This window comes from Oncorhynchus mykiss, chromosome 27 (assembly GCF_057628025.1).
Source record: "Oncorhynchus mykiss isolate SJ-2025 chromosome 27, ASM5762802v1, whole genome shotgun sequence".
NCBI classification, from domain to species: Eukaryota; Metazoa; Chordata; class Actinopteri; order Salmoniformes; family Salmonidae; genus Oncorhynchus; species Oncorhynchus mykiss.
The window spans coordinates 22,650,123-22,668,006 of record NC_143048.1 but is presented as its reverse complement, the minus strand read 5'-3'; the positions used below and the strand labels follow the sequence as shown (position 1 = coordinate 22,668,006).

Genomic DNA, 17,884 nt, shown 5'->3' with positions numbered 1-17,884 from the left:
GGGTAGAGCTCAGTGTAGTTTGTGTGAATGTGTGGGTAGAGCTCAGTGTAGTTTGTGTGAATGTGTGGGTAGAGTCCAGTGTAGTTTGTGTGAATGTGTGGGTAGAGTTCAGTGTAGTTATTGTGAATGTGTGGGTAGAGTCCAGTGTAGTTTGTGTGAATGTGTGGGTAGAGTTCAGTGTAGTTTGTGTGAATGTGTGGGTAGAGCTCAGTGTAGTTTGTGTGAATGTGTGGGTAGAGCTCAGTGTAGTTTGTGTGAATGTGTGGGTAGAGTCCAGTGTAGTTTGTGTGAATGTGTGGGTAGAGTTCAGTGTAGTTTGTGTGAATGTGTGGGTAGAGCTCAGTGTAGTTTGTGTGAATGTGTGGGTAGAGTTCAGTGTAGTTTGTGTGAATGTGTGGGTAGAGCTCAGTGTAGTTTGTGTGAATGTGTGGGTAGAGTTCAGTGTAGTTTGTGTGAATGTGTGGGTAGAGTCCAGTGTAGTTTGTGTGAATGTGTGGGTAGAGTTCAGTGTAGTTTGTGTGAATGTGTGGGTAGAGCTCAGTGTAGTTTGTGTGAATGTGTGTGTAGAGTTCAGTGTAGTTTGTGTGAATGTGTGGGTAGAGTCCAGTGTAGTTTGTGTGAATGTGTGGGTAGAGTTCAGTGTAGTTTGTGTGAATGTGTGGGTAGAGCTCAGTGTAGTTTGTGTGAATGTGTGGGTAGAGTCCAGTGTAGTTTGTGTGAATGTGTGGGTAGAGTTCAGTGTAGTTTGTGTGAATGTGTGGGTAGAGCTCAGTGTAGTTTGTGTGAATGTGTGGGTAGAGTCCAGTGAGTGTGCGTAGAGGAAAAAACTAAAATGCAAATAGTCTGGGTGGCTATTTGATTAACTGTTCAGCAGTATTATGGCTTGGGGGTAGAAGCTGTTCAGGAGCCGTTTGGTCCAAGTCTTGGCGCTCCAATACTGCTTGCCGTGCGGTAGCAGAAATAACAGTCTAAGTCAAGATGCTCTAAATGGTGTAGTGTAGAACCAACCTACTTAGAATTATCCAAATATTTCACACTGGATTTGAAACGCAAAACCCAAAAGCTGATGAATACAGTACGGCGATACAATTATAACAGAAAATACGCTGGTATCTCCTCCATAGTTGAATTGATTTTCTATTAACACTTTCCCTCTGACTCACCTATTAGTGTGCAGCGTCCGTCTCCCAGGGGGTAGCGCTGGTAGCGTGGCATGGGGAAGGGGGGCAGCTTGTGGAAGAGGGGCTCCAGCAGGGGCTCCAGTCTGGAGGCAGAGGGGTCCGAAGGGTAGAACAGGTTGAAGATCTGGGTGCAGGCAGGACGGAGTTGGCTTACTGAGGGACACAGGATAGCAGACAGCAGAGATTGGGGGGCTCTTAGTCTGTGAACTAATAAATTATAAGGCTTGTGTGTACAAAATGTGTGATGTGATGTGCAGTGATGTAAAGTACTTAAGTAAAAATACTTTAAAGTACTACTTAAGACATTTTTGGGGGTATCTGTACTTTACTATTAATATTTTTGCTAACTTTAACTTTTTACTCCATTCATTTTCCCTGACACCCAAAAGTACTTGTTACATTTTGACAGGAAAATTGTCCAATTCACACACTTATCAAGAAAACATCCCTGGTCTGGCGGACTCTCTAAACACAAATGCTTTGTTTGTAAATGATGTCTGAGTGTTGGAGAATGCCCCTGACTATCCGCCAATAAAAAATAAAAAAATAAAATAATTCCCCGTTTGGTTTGCTTAATATAAAGAATTTTACTTTTACTTTTGATACATTTTAGCAATTCTATTTACTTTTGATACTTCAGTATATTTAAAACCAAAAACTTTTAGACTTTCACTCAAGTAGTATTTTAGTAGGTGACTTTTACTTGAGTAATTTTCTATTAAGGTATCTTTACTTTTACTCAAGTATGACAATAGAGTACTTTTTCCTCCACTGGTGGTGTGTGGGAAAGGCAGCCCTTTAAATATATTTATAGTCTAAAAAGGCTCTAAAAAGCTGCATCTGACATTGTGGTGTATTCAAGCAAAAGAAGTATGATGATCGATCTGGTCCATCAGCGAGGTAGCTAAAAATTGTGGGGAAGGTGTTGCATCAGGGTCTGCCTAGACACAGAGGTGTGTGAGAAGTGTGTGTGTTTCTCTAACAACACCTACCCTGGACAGCAGGCAGTACTGTACGTCTCATGGCCAGCACCAGGCCCAGTGGACAGCCCAGCAGGAAACATTCAGAGACCTCAAAGTCAAACCTCCCTGGGTTCAAAATCAGACTACTGCTGCTGCCGGGACGCAGGTCCACCCCCTCCTGCATCAGACTGGGAGAAGAGGAAGGAGGGAGGGATGGAAGGAGAGAGGGAGATGAAAGAGAAGAGAGAAGTAGAGAGAATGTGTTTTATTTCTATAAACCAAATCTACAAATGTTGCAATCCCTGTAGAAAAACAAGAAAATGGATGGGTATACCAAACAACAAATCTACTACCTCGTTCTTAGAGAGACTGACTCAAATTCAAATACTGCATCTCCTCTACTCATTATAATGGCCTTTACTACTAAATTCACTGTGTGTGTCCTGAGTGGGCATGTACATAACAGGTTGGATGAGCATGTGTGTGGTAAGCACATGTTATCTGGGAGACAAGACTGGGGCCTTAGTAAGCAGAGCAGAGAGATGGATGGGGCTTGTGGATGTTTGAACAGCCAAACTGGCCTTAAACCTACTGCATGGCTATAAACCTACAGACCCTGCAGCTGTAGAAGACCTCTTGACCCCTCCAGTTTAACCATAACTAACACTTCCATCACAAAGGCCAGCATGGAGAGAAGGATTATGGTCTGTGGCCAGCCTAAAAGGGTAAATCAATCTGCCTTGAATTGCCAGATGCTCTATTTGTCTTTCATCTTCCCACTACCTGCCTCTCTCACTTGCTCAAACTTACAAACTACTTTCCTGCCCTCCATCAATTCACCTCTTACTGCTGGGGTCTGAACTAGTGGTGCGCGGGTCAGCTGTTTGTTAACCCGCAGCAAATTGCTAATAACCCATCTGCAACTGCCTGACTATATGATAAAGTAAAAACATAATTGCAAAAGGGTTTTCTAATGAACAATTAGCCTTTTAAATGATAAACATGGATTAGCTAACACAGTGTGCCATTGGAACACAGGAGTGATGGTTGCTGATAATGGGCCCCTGTACGCCTACGTAGATATCCCATTAAAAATCAGCAGTTTCCAGCTAAAATACTCATTTACAATATTAACAATGTCTACACTGTATTTCTGATCAATTTTATATTATTTTAATGTACAATTTTTTTTGCTTTTCTTTGAAAAACAAGGACATTTCTAAGTGACCCCAAACTTTTGAATGTAGTGCATACACAGTGCCTTGCGAAAGTATTTGGCCCCCTTGAACTTTGCGACCTTTTGCCACATTTCAGGCTTCAAACATAAACATATAAAACTGTATTTTTTTGTGAAGAATCAACAACAAGTGGGACACAATCATGAAGTGGAACGACATTTATTGGATATTTCAAACTTTTTTAACAAATCAAAAACTGAAAAATTGGGCGTGCAAAATTATTCAGCCCCTTTACTTTCAGTGCAGCAAACTCTCTCCAGAAGTTCAGTGAGGATCTCTGAATGATCCAATGTTGACCTAAATGACTAATGATGATAAATACAATCCACCTGTGTGTAATCAAGTCTCCGTATAAATGCACCTGCACTGTGATAGTCTCAGAGGTCCGTTAAAAGCGCAGAGAGCATCATGAAGAACAAGGAACACACCAGGCAGGTCCGAGATACTGTTGTGAAGAAGTTTAAAGCCGGATTTGGATACAAAAAGATTTCCCAAGCTTTAAACATCCCAAGGAGCACTGTGCAAGCGATAATATTGAAATGGAAGGAGTATCAGACCACTGCAAATCTACCAAGACCTGGCCGTCCCTCTAAACTTTCAGCTCATACAAGGAGAAGACTGATCAGAGATGCAGCCAAGAGGCCCATGATCACTCCATAGGGCAACAATCAGTCGTATATTGCACAAATCTGGCCTTTATGGAAGAGTGGCAAGAAGAAAGCCATTTCTTAAAGATATCCATAAAAAGTGTCGTTTAAAGTTTGCCACAAGCCACCTGGGAGACACACCAAACATGTGGAAGAAGGTGCTCTGGTCAGATGAAACCAAAATTGAACTTTTTGGCAACAATGCAAAACGTTATGTTTGGCGTAAAAGCAACACAGCTCATCACCCTGAACACACCATGCCCATTGTCAAACATGGTGGTGGCAGCATCATGGTTTGGGCCTGCTTTTCTTCAGCAGGGACAGGGAAGATGGTTAAAATTGATGGGAAGATGGATGGAGCCAAATACAGGACCATTCTGGATGAAAACCTGATGGAGTCTGCAAAAGACCTGAGACTGGGACGGAGATTTGTCTTCCAACAAGACAATGATCCAAAACATAAAGCAAAATCTACAATAGAATGGTTCAAAAATAAACATATCCAGGTGTTAGAATGGCCAAGTCAAAGTCCAGACCTGAATCCAATCGAGAATCTGTGGAAAGAACTGAAAACTGCTGTTCACAAATGCTCTCCATCCAACCTCACTGAGCTCGAGCTGTTTTGCAAGGAGGAATGGGAAAAAATGTCAGTCTCTCGATGTGCAAAACTGATAGAGACATACCCCAAGCGACTTACAGCTGTAATCGCAGCAAAAGGTGGCGCTACAAAGTATTAACTTAAGGGGGCTGAATAATTTTGCACGCCCAATTTTTCAGTTTTTGATTTGTTAAAAAAGTTTGAAATATCCAATAAATGTCGTTCCACTTCATGATTGTGTCCCACTTGTTGTTGATTCTTCACAAAAAAATACAGTTTTATATCTTTATGTTTGAAGCCTGAAATGTGGCAAAAGGTCGCAAAGTTCAAGGGGGCCGAATACTTTCGCAAGGCACTGTATAAATTGACAGTTATGACAGAATCCTGGAGGTTTTCTCCAAGGTGTGAAGATATTTCAACAAGTCCAGGCAATAACAGGCTACACTGATAACTCGAGCTTGACTCCCAAGTTTCTAAACCGTACCAAACCATATTTGGTATAGTGTCGCCATAATATTTGAATTGAGGAAGTGTGAACATGATTATGATATTTTAGGGATCCGCAGTAGAAGACGCCCTAAATGCCCCCTGCCTTCAGATCAGATGTGAGCTTAACAGCTAACTTGCACTTGTTATGCATTTTTAGGCTATGGATGAGAAAGTGAACGCGTAGCTCAGTTGAATGCAGCTTTGCGATCTATTGACATCAAGGGTTGCATTAAATAGGCACACTATTTTGTATGATGCATTTGGCGATGTTCAATTAATTTGCACAAAACGTATAAACAAAAGCATTCACTGTGAAAGTTGATACACGTAGGCCATCCATATATAGGCTATGCGCAGCACTTTGTTCAATTTATCGAAGCAGTTATTGTTTTCTTGCTCAAATCTCGAGCAACACCTGTAAAACTCAAGACCTTTTCTCTCAAAACACAGGGATGTCGATTCGCACGGGACTACTATTATCAGAAGTTTGCCAAAAAACTGTAGGCTATTCTGGTTAGATGTCCAGATTTCAGTTTTAATTGAACCCATATTAACAATAGGCTACAGTTCCCTTGACATGCCATAGGCCTATTTGAAGTCCCGTTTTTTGACTGGGGAATTTGTATAGCGACTCACAATCATCACACATAACAGCCGGTGTTGTGCCCAAAATCCCCCCCCCCCCCTGACAGAATTCTCCCCTCCTTCGCGTTCTTCATTGCTGCGACTTGCTTGCTAGTTGAGATTTCTGCTCTTCACTCCATTGACAGTTTAGCCTGCCTGTCTGCAGTTTTCGGTTTGGCTATTTGTTTCAATATGGTGACCTGGGCGGCTGTCCATGTCGCCCGTACCTAAATCCGCTACTGATTTGTATTAGTCTATAAATAAATCTCTTTGTCAAAATGCTTCATCTCTCCAATGTCTTATTAGACTAGTATTTTTGAAAGTGTACGGATAATAATTCAGTCATAGCTGTTCTGAAATGTTTATTGCTTGCCAACATTTGACTCCCTCCTCTGTGTTTAATATAACACACATACATTAATTATTAGTTTTGGTTGACTATCCTGACGTGAAGTTTGTTCTATAAAAATAATTTGAGAGAGAGTATTTGAACAGAGAGTATTTGAATCTAGCCACAAAATTAAGGAAAATAGAAGAGGGGGGGGGGGGGGGGGGGATTCTGGCAGGATGCTATCATCCTCTTTAATCACTTCACCAAATCTTTTCCAAACATGACTTTTCTGTCCCTCCCTTCTCTTTATTTTCAACTCTCCTTTCTCTGCTTTTGTCTTATTGAATTAAACTTCGACAATGTCCTTTTTTCCACCATGGATTGATATTAACATTTTCTGCCCCTTCTCAAAAGCATTATTTGGCGATTGTCTGTGTCGGCTATAGGCTTAAGCACTAATACCAGATAGCCTAAAATAATTAAAGAAAAACGTCAATGTAGACTATATACATTTCACAATAATGATACATTTACGGATTTTTTTAAAGGTATTGTTTCTCTTTATTCAAACCGCCCACCAACCACCCAACCTTCAGCCATGCAATATTTAATTACCCTAAATCTGTGGGTAGAGTAAAATCCCCTGGTTGAGGTGAAAAGGGAAGCTTTTGACAGGCAGGTGATCCAGAGATAGGCAGGCTTCCCAGAGGCCCCTGATGAGTGGGCTGATGCCTGGGTATCACAGCTCTAAAAAGCCTAAACTGAACCAGAGCAGAGCCCTCCCTGTGAGGGGGTGGGGATATCCTGTGGGATGGGCTGGGGGAACTTTCATAGAGAATAGGGTGCCATTTACGATTCAGCCTAGGTTGCCAGGGACCTGGCTAATGTAGCCTTCTAAATAAAATGGTATTTCTATGACTATAACTACGTGAGCCTCACATGTGACTTGGAATGGGAACACTGGTTGCTTGGTGCTGTTTAATTGGTAGCATGGTAGTGAGCTGGGAGCTCCCCATCCAGCCAGCTATAGCTGCAGTAGTCAGTCTCCTACAGTATGCACACTGGCTATTTATAGACTACAGCAGGCCGACAGGGAGGCCGGCAAGGTAGACAGGCAGGCATATACTGTAGATAGACAGACAGAAAGGCAGACAAGCAGACAGGCAAGAAAGGCAGGCAAAAATGCAGACAAGCAGGCAGGTAGACAGGCAGGCAGAAAGGACCATATTGCAGCAAATATTGATGACAGAGTGACACACATAGAAATAAAACATCCCATGACAACCTGGCTGAGGGCCAGATAGCTACAGTACATCTGGGTTATCCCATCACACCACAAAGAGCATAGCTAGATGGATAGATGTGCACTCATACACACATCATTCAAAATGTCACTAGAAATGTCTGGAATAAACATCGGGTATAGAACTGCGTGATAAGAAAACATGTATTCAGATTTGATTCTAATGACAGTGGTATATGGCAAGAATGTGATGGTAGGAGTATACTATTATGGGATTTTCCCTAAGTCTGAGTATCTACATACAGTATTTAACCTTTATCTTAATTGAATTGGAATGTCAACAGAGTCCTTGCCAAGAGAGAGAAAAGGCAGAATAATCCCCACTGTGTATCACAGTGAGCAAAGGAAAAGTATACTGTTACCACTGCCTCATAATCCAACCATGGTGCATGAATTGTGCTTTTGGAGGTATTGTCCCCCACTTTTGGAGGACAATATAAATTGAAATTAGAGTTAGGGTTGAGCCAGGTGTGGACATGAAGCTAGGGTTAGGGTTATGGCTAGCTTCCATCAGGGTGCTGTTCTCTGTCTACAGTACCTGCTGAAGAAGCTGTGTTGTCCTGTAGATGTGTCTCCATCGTACGAGTCGCTCTGTTTCCTGCTGAGGGGCTGTTTGGCCTGGCTGTGTCCATCGCTGGGCATTGCCGAGATATCAATGTTGCTCTTACTCAGCCTCTTACTGGAGCTGAGGCCCAGGCTGGGGCTGTGACAGGGGCTGTCCTCAGGGTTATCCTGTGTGGGAGGAAGAGAACGAGGGACACAAGCCTTCACGCTTCACTCACACTCAAATACCATAACTGTACAAAAACGAGCAGCTCATTGCTAATCCCTCTCTCTCAGCACATATGAGAATGTGGGAGCTGGCTAGCTACCAGACCTGGATTTAAATACATGTGTATTTGAGTATTTCTATTTGAAATACTTGTTTTCTGTGTATGAGTATTTCTGTTCAAATTCTTGTTTCTAAATACATGATTTAAAATAGCCTTAGGACCAAACAGACCTGAGTTTAAATGCATGGAGTATTTAAATATTTGTATTTAAAAATACACTTGCCTGTGTTTGAGTATTTTTCAAATACAAACCAATACTTTCCATGTGTATTTCCAAATACATTCTAATATTCAACTACTTACTTTGAAATGTCTCTGAATGTAATTGAAATACCCACAAAAGTATTTCAACCCACGTCTGCTAACTCCAGACAGATTTTGATCCTGTTTTATGTTTGAGGCTACAGGAGAGTAGAAGTGGGCAAAGTAGATTTGAGGTTAGAGAGAGAGAGGGGAAATAAGAGAACAGATATAGAGAGAGTGAGAGAAAGAGAGAGAGCAGAGAGGGGAGAGAGTAGGGGCTCGGACAGAAAGAACAGCCCAGGGGATCATGCAGTGCTACGGTAACTGGGTGTAAACAAACAGGAAAAGACAGGCCAGCTCAGGACTGAGAGAGAGGACACCAAGTAATTTCAAGGTCTTGGCCGGGATAGCATGGGGTAGGAGAGATTGTCTGAGAGGAAAGCTGTCTGAACAGAGAAGAATTTACACAATTCTAGCTACACGCCATGGGGAGATAGTTGAATAGCACAGAAAGCACAAACTGAAATTGTAATGCCTCAATTCAAAATTCTCTTAGGGGCATCCACAAGTGCAGTTTTACAGAACATGTTAGAGAGCAAGTTGATTGAGTTGTAATGTGTCATGTTCCTACCTTGAGGCTCTCAGTGCTGTTGTTCCTGCTGCTGCTGTGGCTGGGGCTGCTATGCTGCCTCTGGCTGCTACTACTGCTGCTGCTGAAACACAGGGCGTCGAAGCACAGCACACCTCCCACACAGTCGGCCATCACACACACCTGGACGGGAACACACACACACACATGCACGCACACACAGACGCACATACAGTACACACACCGTTTTAGAAAACCTCGCTCCACTCAATCAATGTAGGCTGCCAAGTCTCCCCAGCAGGCATATTTGGGCCCCGTGCCTGTTCAGATCCACAGTTGAATCTGAATGTCAATAGCACACTTCATTAGGACTGACTCAGTCTGAGGGAACAACAGAATTTTCTCCTTCATTGGTTTGACGTGCCACCATTGTACTTGGCTTCCTGACTAAGAATTGCGTTATGCCCACAAATCTTGTCAAAGTTATGCAAGGAGATGAAGTTCAATTTAATAGAGTTTAAACATTGCATGGGTCGCCAATAATGCGCTCTTTAAAATTACTGCGCTTAATTAGAACACGGGTCCTTATCAGAGAGGGGATTGTCCACAGGTGTGTGAGAGTTAATGGGGTCTGCATACGGCATGATAAAGCTGCAGGTCTCTGGCGACACTAGTCCCCACAGTGAACACAGAGGATTACCCAGCCCTCTGTATCCCAATCATCACTTCCTCTGGAAATGATTGGCTTCCATTAAATGGACTGCAGCACATTATTGGATTTGGCATGAGAGATTAGAGGGAATGAGATCTCCCATTCTCTCTCTCCTCTTCTCCTCCCTTGTTCCTTACAGTATGACTCATCTCTAGTGAGTCAGTGTGACCCTGTGGGAGCCGAGGGGACACTTTAGAGGTTGGACCCACCTCGCCAGTGAAGACCTTTATGGGGGGACACTTTAGGAGGACGGACCCAACTGGCCAGTGAAGCCCTATATTGGGGGACACTTTAGACGGATGGACCCACGTGGCCAGTGACGCCATTTATTGGGGGACACTTTAGAGGGGTGGACCCACCTGGCCAGTGAAGACCTATATTGGGGGACACTTTAGAGGGACAGACACACCTGGCCAGTGAAGCTCTGTCTAGGGGGGACACTAGAGGACAGACCAACCTGGTCAGTGAAGCCCTGTCTGGGGGGGACACTATAGGACAGACCCACCTGGCCAGTGAAGCCCTGTCTAGGTGGCACACTAGAGGACGGACCCACCTGGCCAGTGAAGCCCTGCCTAGGAGGGACACAAGAGGACAGACCCACCTGACCAGTGAAGCCCTGTCTCGAGGGACACTAGAGGACAGACCCACCTGACCAGTGAAGCCCTGTCTAGGGGGGACACTAGAGGACAGACCCACCTGGCCAGTGAAGCCCTGTCTAGGGGGGACACTAGAGGACAGACCCACCTGGCCAGTGAAGCCCTGTCCGTCCTGGGACTCGAGGAAACTGTGGTAGACCTGGTTGGTGCGGGTGATGAGAGTTGCCACGGCGTCCTGGTAGTTTGGTGCTGCGATGGCAAGGAGCGGGAGGGCAGCCAGGGGCAGGTGGTCAACGCTGCTGGACACACAGCTCTCGTCATAGCTGTACGGGTTCAGACTGGAGGGGATAGGAAGGAGGGGAACACACAACAGGAAGTCATTTGTGTGCCTTGAATAACAATCAATTAAATTCAAAATGTTATTTATCCCTGAAAAATGACTTGTATTGCCATAGTTTTGTGTCTTACATGGAAAATGGAAAGTAGCTATATGGTGAATGGAGAGCCCTCTGACATTTACAGTATCAACAGGCATTCATTCATCAAGCGTTTCCACTGCACAAAAATGTCATGGGAAATGGAATTTGGAAAAAGTCTTGTAATTGTCTGTTTCTGATAATCCAAGGTTATTTTGGGAAAAAGAGCCAACAAAATGAGTTGTTACCATGGAATGTATAAATATGATGAATGAGCCTGTGGCTATTCACCCCCCCCCCCCCCCCCCCCCCCCCCACTATCTCTCTCACTCTCTCTCTTCCACTCACTCTCTCTTCCACTCTCCTTACAGGTGCAGGCTGGCAGACCCTCCCCTGCTGGCACAACCTCGCCTCCTCTGAATGTCTGATAGCACCCTACGCTCTGTTCATCTGATGTGTGTGCATGTGTGTGTGAATCAGAGTGACAGAGTGTCCAAGATCCATTATCCAACAGTGTGGGGAAACAGTGAACAATAGCCTTGCCCTTGCCAGCACTCCTTGAACAGCTGTACCTATCACCATCCATCAGCAGCTCAGATTACAGGAACTTGCCAAATCTGTGCCAAGGCTGAAATATGGGTGCAGTCATGGATAGGATGGGGTCTGCGTGGTGTGAAGACTCCATCTGTAGAGGAGGTCCCTGCCCAGCAGTATCCATTGATAAGAATAGCCAGGAGAGAAAAGGAGCTTCCCAGGTAAATGGCAAGCTGAAGCTGTGATGTCATGCACCATGTTCCCCACCCTCTCTCTCTCTCTCTGTGAACAGATCCCCTGTGTCTGCGGTGAGGAACATGGAGCAAGAAACTGTGACACCACTATAATAAGACACCTACAATATGTAGGTGATAGGAACTGTTTTCTGTTCAGTTATTTCACAGGTACAGTTAGGCAATGTTCTAGGTAAAAACTGCCATTTGACTAGAATGTATCTGACCCCAGAATGGCCGACTGTCTGCTTTTAAAGCTGAGTACTGTAAGTACTTACACTGTAACAGCATTACTGCAGTATATATCAGTGGAGGCTCCTCAGAGGAGGAAGGAGAGGACCATCCTCCTCTGTGAATTTCATAAAAATGTAAATTATAAAACATTTTATTTTTAAAGTTATCCTTTTTAGATAAAACTATACTAAATGTATTCATGTCACCAAATAATTTATTTAAACACTGTTTTGCAATGAAGGTCTACAGTAGCCACAGCAGCACTCTGTAGGGTAGCACCATGGTGTAGCCGGAGGACAGCTAGCTTATGTCCTCCTCTGGTACATTGACTTCAATACAAAACCTAGGAGGCTTATGGTTTTCACCCCCTTCCATAGACTTTCACAGTAATTATGACAACTTCTGGAGGACATCCTCCAACCTATCAGAACTCTTGCAGCATGAACTGACATGTCTACCCATGTAAAGGTCCTGTGTGTAGCTGGTGTAGAGAGGCAGGCGCAGGACAGCAGATATGAGTAATCAACGTACTTTACTAAAAAAAATAATAATACAAAGCAACATAGCGAGCCCATAAAAACGAACCGATGTACAAAGAACAATCACTCACAAACAAAACATGGGGAACAGAGGGTTAAATAATAAACAAGTAATTGGTTGAGTGAAGCCAGGTGTGAAAGACAAAGACAGAACAAATGGAAAATGAAAAGTGGATTGGCGGCGGCTAGAAAGCCGGTGACGTCGACCGCCGAATGCCGCCCGAACAAGGAGAGAGACCGACTTCGCCGGAAGTCGTGACAACCAATCCAAGGATCAGAGGATGAATCTAGCACTGAAAGCATAAGGGCCATTCCGCCAAATCGGTGCCATTTGAATGTTGGAACTTTTCAAAATTAAACTTAATTCTTTATCTTTTTTCAGCACTGTATCTAATAGCACACATGTTTAACTATTCAAAATGTGTAATGGTCAATCTTAGGCAAATGTATGATTTTTTTACAAGGCTTCAAAATGGAAGATGGTTGCATTTTTCTCAGTCCTGTTACCAAAACTCTGATTAAATATCAATTAAAAGTCATGCCCACTAGTTGCTTTGTTTTCCCCTCAATATATATATCTGTAGCTAAAAAGTCACAACATATGCAGGCGAAATGTCTTTTTTTTTTAAACACAAAGCCATTTTTTATTTTTAAGGGAGACCCCAACCTCAATTTTATTAAAAAATATATAATGTGATGTTTCAAACAATTGTTTAAAGGATAGACCAAACATAATTGAAAAATGGTTTATCTTTATTTGTTTTAATAAAACACAATGAAGTAACAGGAATGAGCACTGGGTCACAGGAATGAGCACTGAGTAACAGGAATGAGCACTGAGTAACAGGAATGAGCACTGAGTAACAGGAATGAGCACTGAGTAACAGGAATGAGCACTGAGTAACAGGAATGAGCACTGAGTAACAGGAATGAGCACTGAGTAACAGGAATGAGCACTGGGTCACATGAATGAGCACTGGGTCACATGAATGAGCACTGAGTCACAGGAATGAGCACTGGGTCACAGGAATGAGCACTGGGTCACAGGAATGAGCACTGAGTCACAGGAATGAGCACTGGGTCACAGGAATGAGCACTGAGTCACAGGAATGAGCACTGAGTCACAGGAATGAGCACTGAGTCACAGGAATGAGCACTGGGTCACAGGAATGAGCACTGGGTCACAGGAATGAGCACTGGGTCACAGGAATGAGCACTGGGTCACAGGAATGAGCACTGAGTAACAGGAATGAGCACTGAGTAACAGGAATGAGTGCTGAGTAACAGGAATGAGCACTGAGTAACAGGAATGAACACTGAGTAACAGGAATGAGCACTGAGTAACAGGAATGAGTGCTGAGTAACAGGAATGAGTGTTTGTGTGTGTGAGAATAACTGGATGTCACAGAACTTCCTTCAATTAAACAAAGATAAAACAGAGGTCATTATGTTTGGCAAAAAATGTCTTAGTCTAAATAGCAACATAAAAGCAGTAACAAATGTGTGTGCGTGGATGTGAACGTGTGCTTGTGTGTGTGGGGTGGGGTGGGAGAGAGAAGGTGTGAGTATTGGTCCTCCTCTGCAGTATGTGTGTCTGGCTCCTGCCTCTACACAGTATGGGTTCTCCATCTTCCTCTACAAAAGGCAAGAAAGACAACAAATACAAAAAGCTGAGCATATTAAACAGATCCTCAGATCTCTACATTGACTGCCAGTACCTGTTGGCCACTATCCTTTTCATACAACAAACAGTGTGTGTTTGTCTGTGATGATGCCAGGGTACCGTTGACCGTTGTACTTCAGCACACACCATTTGCCAACAACCAGGACTTTGCCACTGATTTTCTGTGGTCGTGGGAGCCTTCTGTCAATTAAATGTGAAATGCTTTGCATTAAAGCACTCACAGTTCAGATGTTGTCTTGCTGTGAACAAACAGCTGACGTCCCTGTAGGTCAGCTCTCCATAGCCTAGGGTTACTGCCTGATGCATCTTCATCGTAGATGGAACTAGTGGCACATCCTTGGGCATCTCTGACACTGCTCTGTTGACTGCTTCCTCTTCCACAAAAACAACTTGATTGCTGTATCTGTCTTGCTCAACACAGAAAACTGCTCTGAAACATCAGGGATATCTGTCACCTTGCTGACAAGACTATCAGCCATCCTCTTCAGGGCCCTACCACTCCATCCGGGGCACCCTTTCCGGGGCTTGCCTCAAAGAAATTCCACGATCCAGCAGTGAATCCTCTTCTGAACAGCTTAGTACGAAACAGGAAAAAGTTCAAGGGCCATCACTGTAAAAATGGACAGTAGAGACTCTACACATAATCAAGCACTGGTGATAAGTGCTGCCAGATTGCTGGTGGGCCCTTCTGTCTGGAGGAGAACACTGTGCAGAAGGACACCGGTCGTGGGGTTGTATGCACATAAAGCACACCTGTGTGCAATGTTGCCTGATGGTGTGATGCTCTGAAGTGGACCGTCTGTATTTCTGTACTAATAGAGGTCATTTTCGGGAAAAGTCCAGATTAATTAAGCATTCATGTGCTTTCAAGCCTTGTTTCAGTGCCCTGTAGTGGGTAAACTGATTCTTGATGTTGTAAGTGTGCCTCTTAAACTTGCGCAGCATCAGGTTCAGCTGTTCCAGCAGTTGCTCTTGGGTGGTCTGGAACTCTTTTTTGATGGTGGATGTTCTGCCATTGGGGTCATTCTTGTGCTCCTTATCCACAATTGTCCACTGGACATAAGTAACTTCATTCTTATCGTTGTATATATTGGCCTGAGACGGGGCCAGAGATGTCCTTGCACACCGCACATGCACATCATGTTGCATGTGATGGATTTTAGAAGTTCATCAGGATTGAAAGTGTTGATGATCTTCAGGTGGAGCAGTTTCTGTACGATAAAAACTGAGATTTTCATGCTGCTTGCACATGCAAGTCTCCCGGTCACTTGGGTGAACAACCCAAAAGGGGTGCAGTGGGCAGAAGAGGGAGTATGAGATCAACCCATCATGTTCTGCCAAAAACTTCACGTAGATTTTTCACTGTGTTCAAAAGGAACCTCTTCTGATTTTTGATTTTCTTCTGGGTGAGGGTCTGCCACTTCCCAGTCGTAATTCGACTGACATCATCCCTGGTGTAAATATCTCTGACATTGTTTATGAAGCCATCTACCACCCCATTGTTTCTCTTCCTTTGGTAGTTTAAGTTTAGTTCTGCATTCTTCGCATTCATCAATCACCTTTTCTTTGCAAAACCCAAATGAACCTTGGGAGAGACGTTGCAGCCTATATTTTTTATACGTTTTCCTGTCACTATCTTTGAGATGAGTTGCCTTTCCCTTTCTCCCTGTGAGTTTCTGTACCTCTGCCGGATGTCCTCCACTAAGGCCTCATGAAAGAGAAGAGTATTTTGTATTGTAGCACGTGGTAGCTGTCTCATTTGTTTGTCAATTTTTGTACGTGAAGATGGATTATTCTGTTTCATACACATAATTTTTTCCTTATACCCCTCCTTTTTGGGGGTTTGTGTCTGTAGCTGCTTTTGTAGCTCTTCAGTTTGTTTCTGGAGCTTCTCTGATGTCTTTCACCTCCTTTTAAGCCCTTCATCTTTTTGCCTAAAACACACAAGTACATCACAATTACGATAGTTAAGCACTTAATCGATTGGCTCCCTGTAAGTAATGTGTTCACATTGTAAAACTGAAAACACCTTCAGTAATTCCAACTGTGAAACTTAAAATCAAGAGAATAGTATTATAATGAATCAATGTATATACCAGATACACATTTGAAATTAATATTTCATTCAAACTTCTCACTCCTGTTACTCTTATTCAGTCCTGTTACCCTTCATATGAGTAACAGGACTGAAAGTAACAGGACTGAGTTATAGCATTTTCAAATATATGAAATGTAGCCACATGGCATCGATGCTAATAACACGATAACACTTCAAGTGGTTTACCAAAACTATCTTTAAAAAACAAACATTCTCAATCATACTTACAAAATTATACAAAATACAGAAAAAAGAGTGAGAAAACTTACTTACTTTTGGTCTTCCCATGACCTTCTGGAGACTCAAATGATGCTACTTCCGGTTGATCATGTGACTTGTGGAATGTCCCACATTTTTAGAGGGGGGAATGTGTCAGGACTGAGTAAAAACCTGGGGGCATGACTAAAATGTGTATTTTAACTAACATATTAGAAATTTCCGATGAGAAAATGTATTTTATGTCTAAATTGGAAATAGAGTCACACAATAAAAAAATAAAAAAGATTTCTGAATGATTCTAATCATTATATTTCATGGTGAAGTGTAGTGTTAGAGAGTGGGGATGGGCTCAAATCAAAATTTGTCATTGTTCTAGGTAGTTTTTATTAGGTTTTGTATCTTCAAATTGCAATCAGGACAAAGAGCATGACACTTTGCTTGATAATATAATGTATTATACAGATACTTTTCATGCATATTTATGCATATAATATCCTTGGGACAGAAAAGGCACAGATTCATTGGAATGACCCATAAGATACAGCTAGCTAGCACTGCAGTACATAAAATGTGGGTCAGTAGTTGCTTCAAAGTGAGAGAAGGACAATAGTTGAACAGTTTTGAACAAATCAATGTTTTCCAAAATGAAGGAGAAGCAAGAGAGAGCTGGAGAGCGATTTTGTAAAAAAAAATTCACTTCAGTATCACTTACTAAGCCAGAAAATTCAGCAGGATTTTGCAGGTTTTCCTACTTACAAAGCATGTAGAGGTCTGTAATTTTTATCATAGGTACACTTAAACTGTGAGAGACGGAATCTAAAACAAAAATCCAGAAAATCACATTGTAAGATTTTTAAGTAATTAATTTGCATTTATTGCATGACATAAGTATTTGATCACCTACCAACCAGTAAGAATTCTGGCTCTCACAGACCTGTTAGTTTTTCTTTAAGAAGCCCTCCTGTTCTTCACTCATTACCTGTATTAACTGCACCTGTTTGAACTCGTTACCTGTATAAAAGACACCTGTCCACACACTCAATCAAACAGACTCCAACCTCTCCACAATGGCCAAGACCAGAGAGCTGTGTAAGGACATCATGGATAAAATTGTAGACCTGCACAAGGCTGGGATGGGCTACAGGACAATAGGCAAGCAGCTTGGTGAGATGTGGTCTGATGAGACAAAAATAGAGCTTTTTGGTCTAAACTCCACTCGCCGTGTTTGGAGGAAGAAGAAGGATGAGTCCAACCCCAAGAACACCATCCCAACCGTAAAGCATGGAGGTGGAAACATCATTCTTTGGGGATGCTTTTCTGCAAAGGGGACAGGACGACTGCACAGTATTGAGGGGAGGATGGATGGGGCCATGTATCGCGAGATCTTGGCCAACAACCTCCTTCCCTCAGTAAGAGCATTGAAGATGGGTCGTGGCTGGGTCTTCCAGCATGACAACGACCCGAAACACACAGCCAGGGCAACTAAGGAGTGGCTCCGTAAGAAGCATCTCAAGGTCCTGGAGTGGCCTAGCCAGTCTCCAGACCTGAACCCAATAGAAAATCTTTGGAGGGAGCTGAAAG

General features: G+C 43.0%; 1 protein-coding gene across 2 annotated transcripts in view; it reads right to left on the bottom strand.

Annotated features, from left to right (window-relative positions):
* The window catches only part of LOC110507771 (membrane-associated phosphatidylinositol transfer protein 3), a 146,760-nt gene that overhangs the window by 60,524 nt on the left and 68,352 nt on the right, over nucleotides 1-17,884 (bottom strand). For both annotated transcript variants that reach the window (XM_036965164.2, XM_036965165.2), the window contains exons 6-10: nucleotides 10,495-10,684; nucleotides 9,081-9,221; nucleotides 7,912-8,105; nucleotides 2,174-2,331; nucleotides 1,164-1,334 (exon numbers count right to left, since the gene is read on the bottom strand). In XM_036965164.2, the coding sequence (XP_036821059.1) occupies nucleotides 1,164-1,334; nucleotides 2,174-2,331; nucleotides 7,912-8,105; nucleotides 9,081-9,221; nucleotides 10,495-10,684 (854 nt within the window). The remainder of the gene's footprint in view (nucleotides 1-1,163; nucleotides 1,335-2,173; nucleotides 2,332-7,911; nucleotides 8,106-9,080; nucleotides 9,222-10,494; nucleotides 10,685-17,884) is intronic.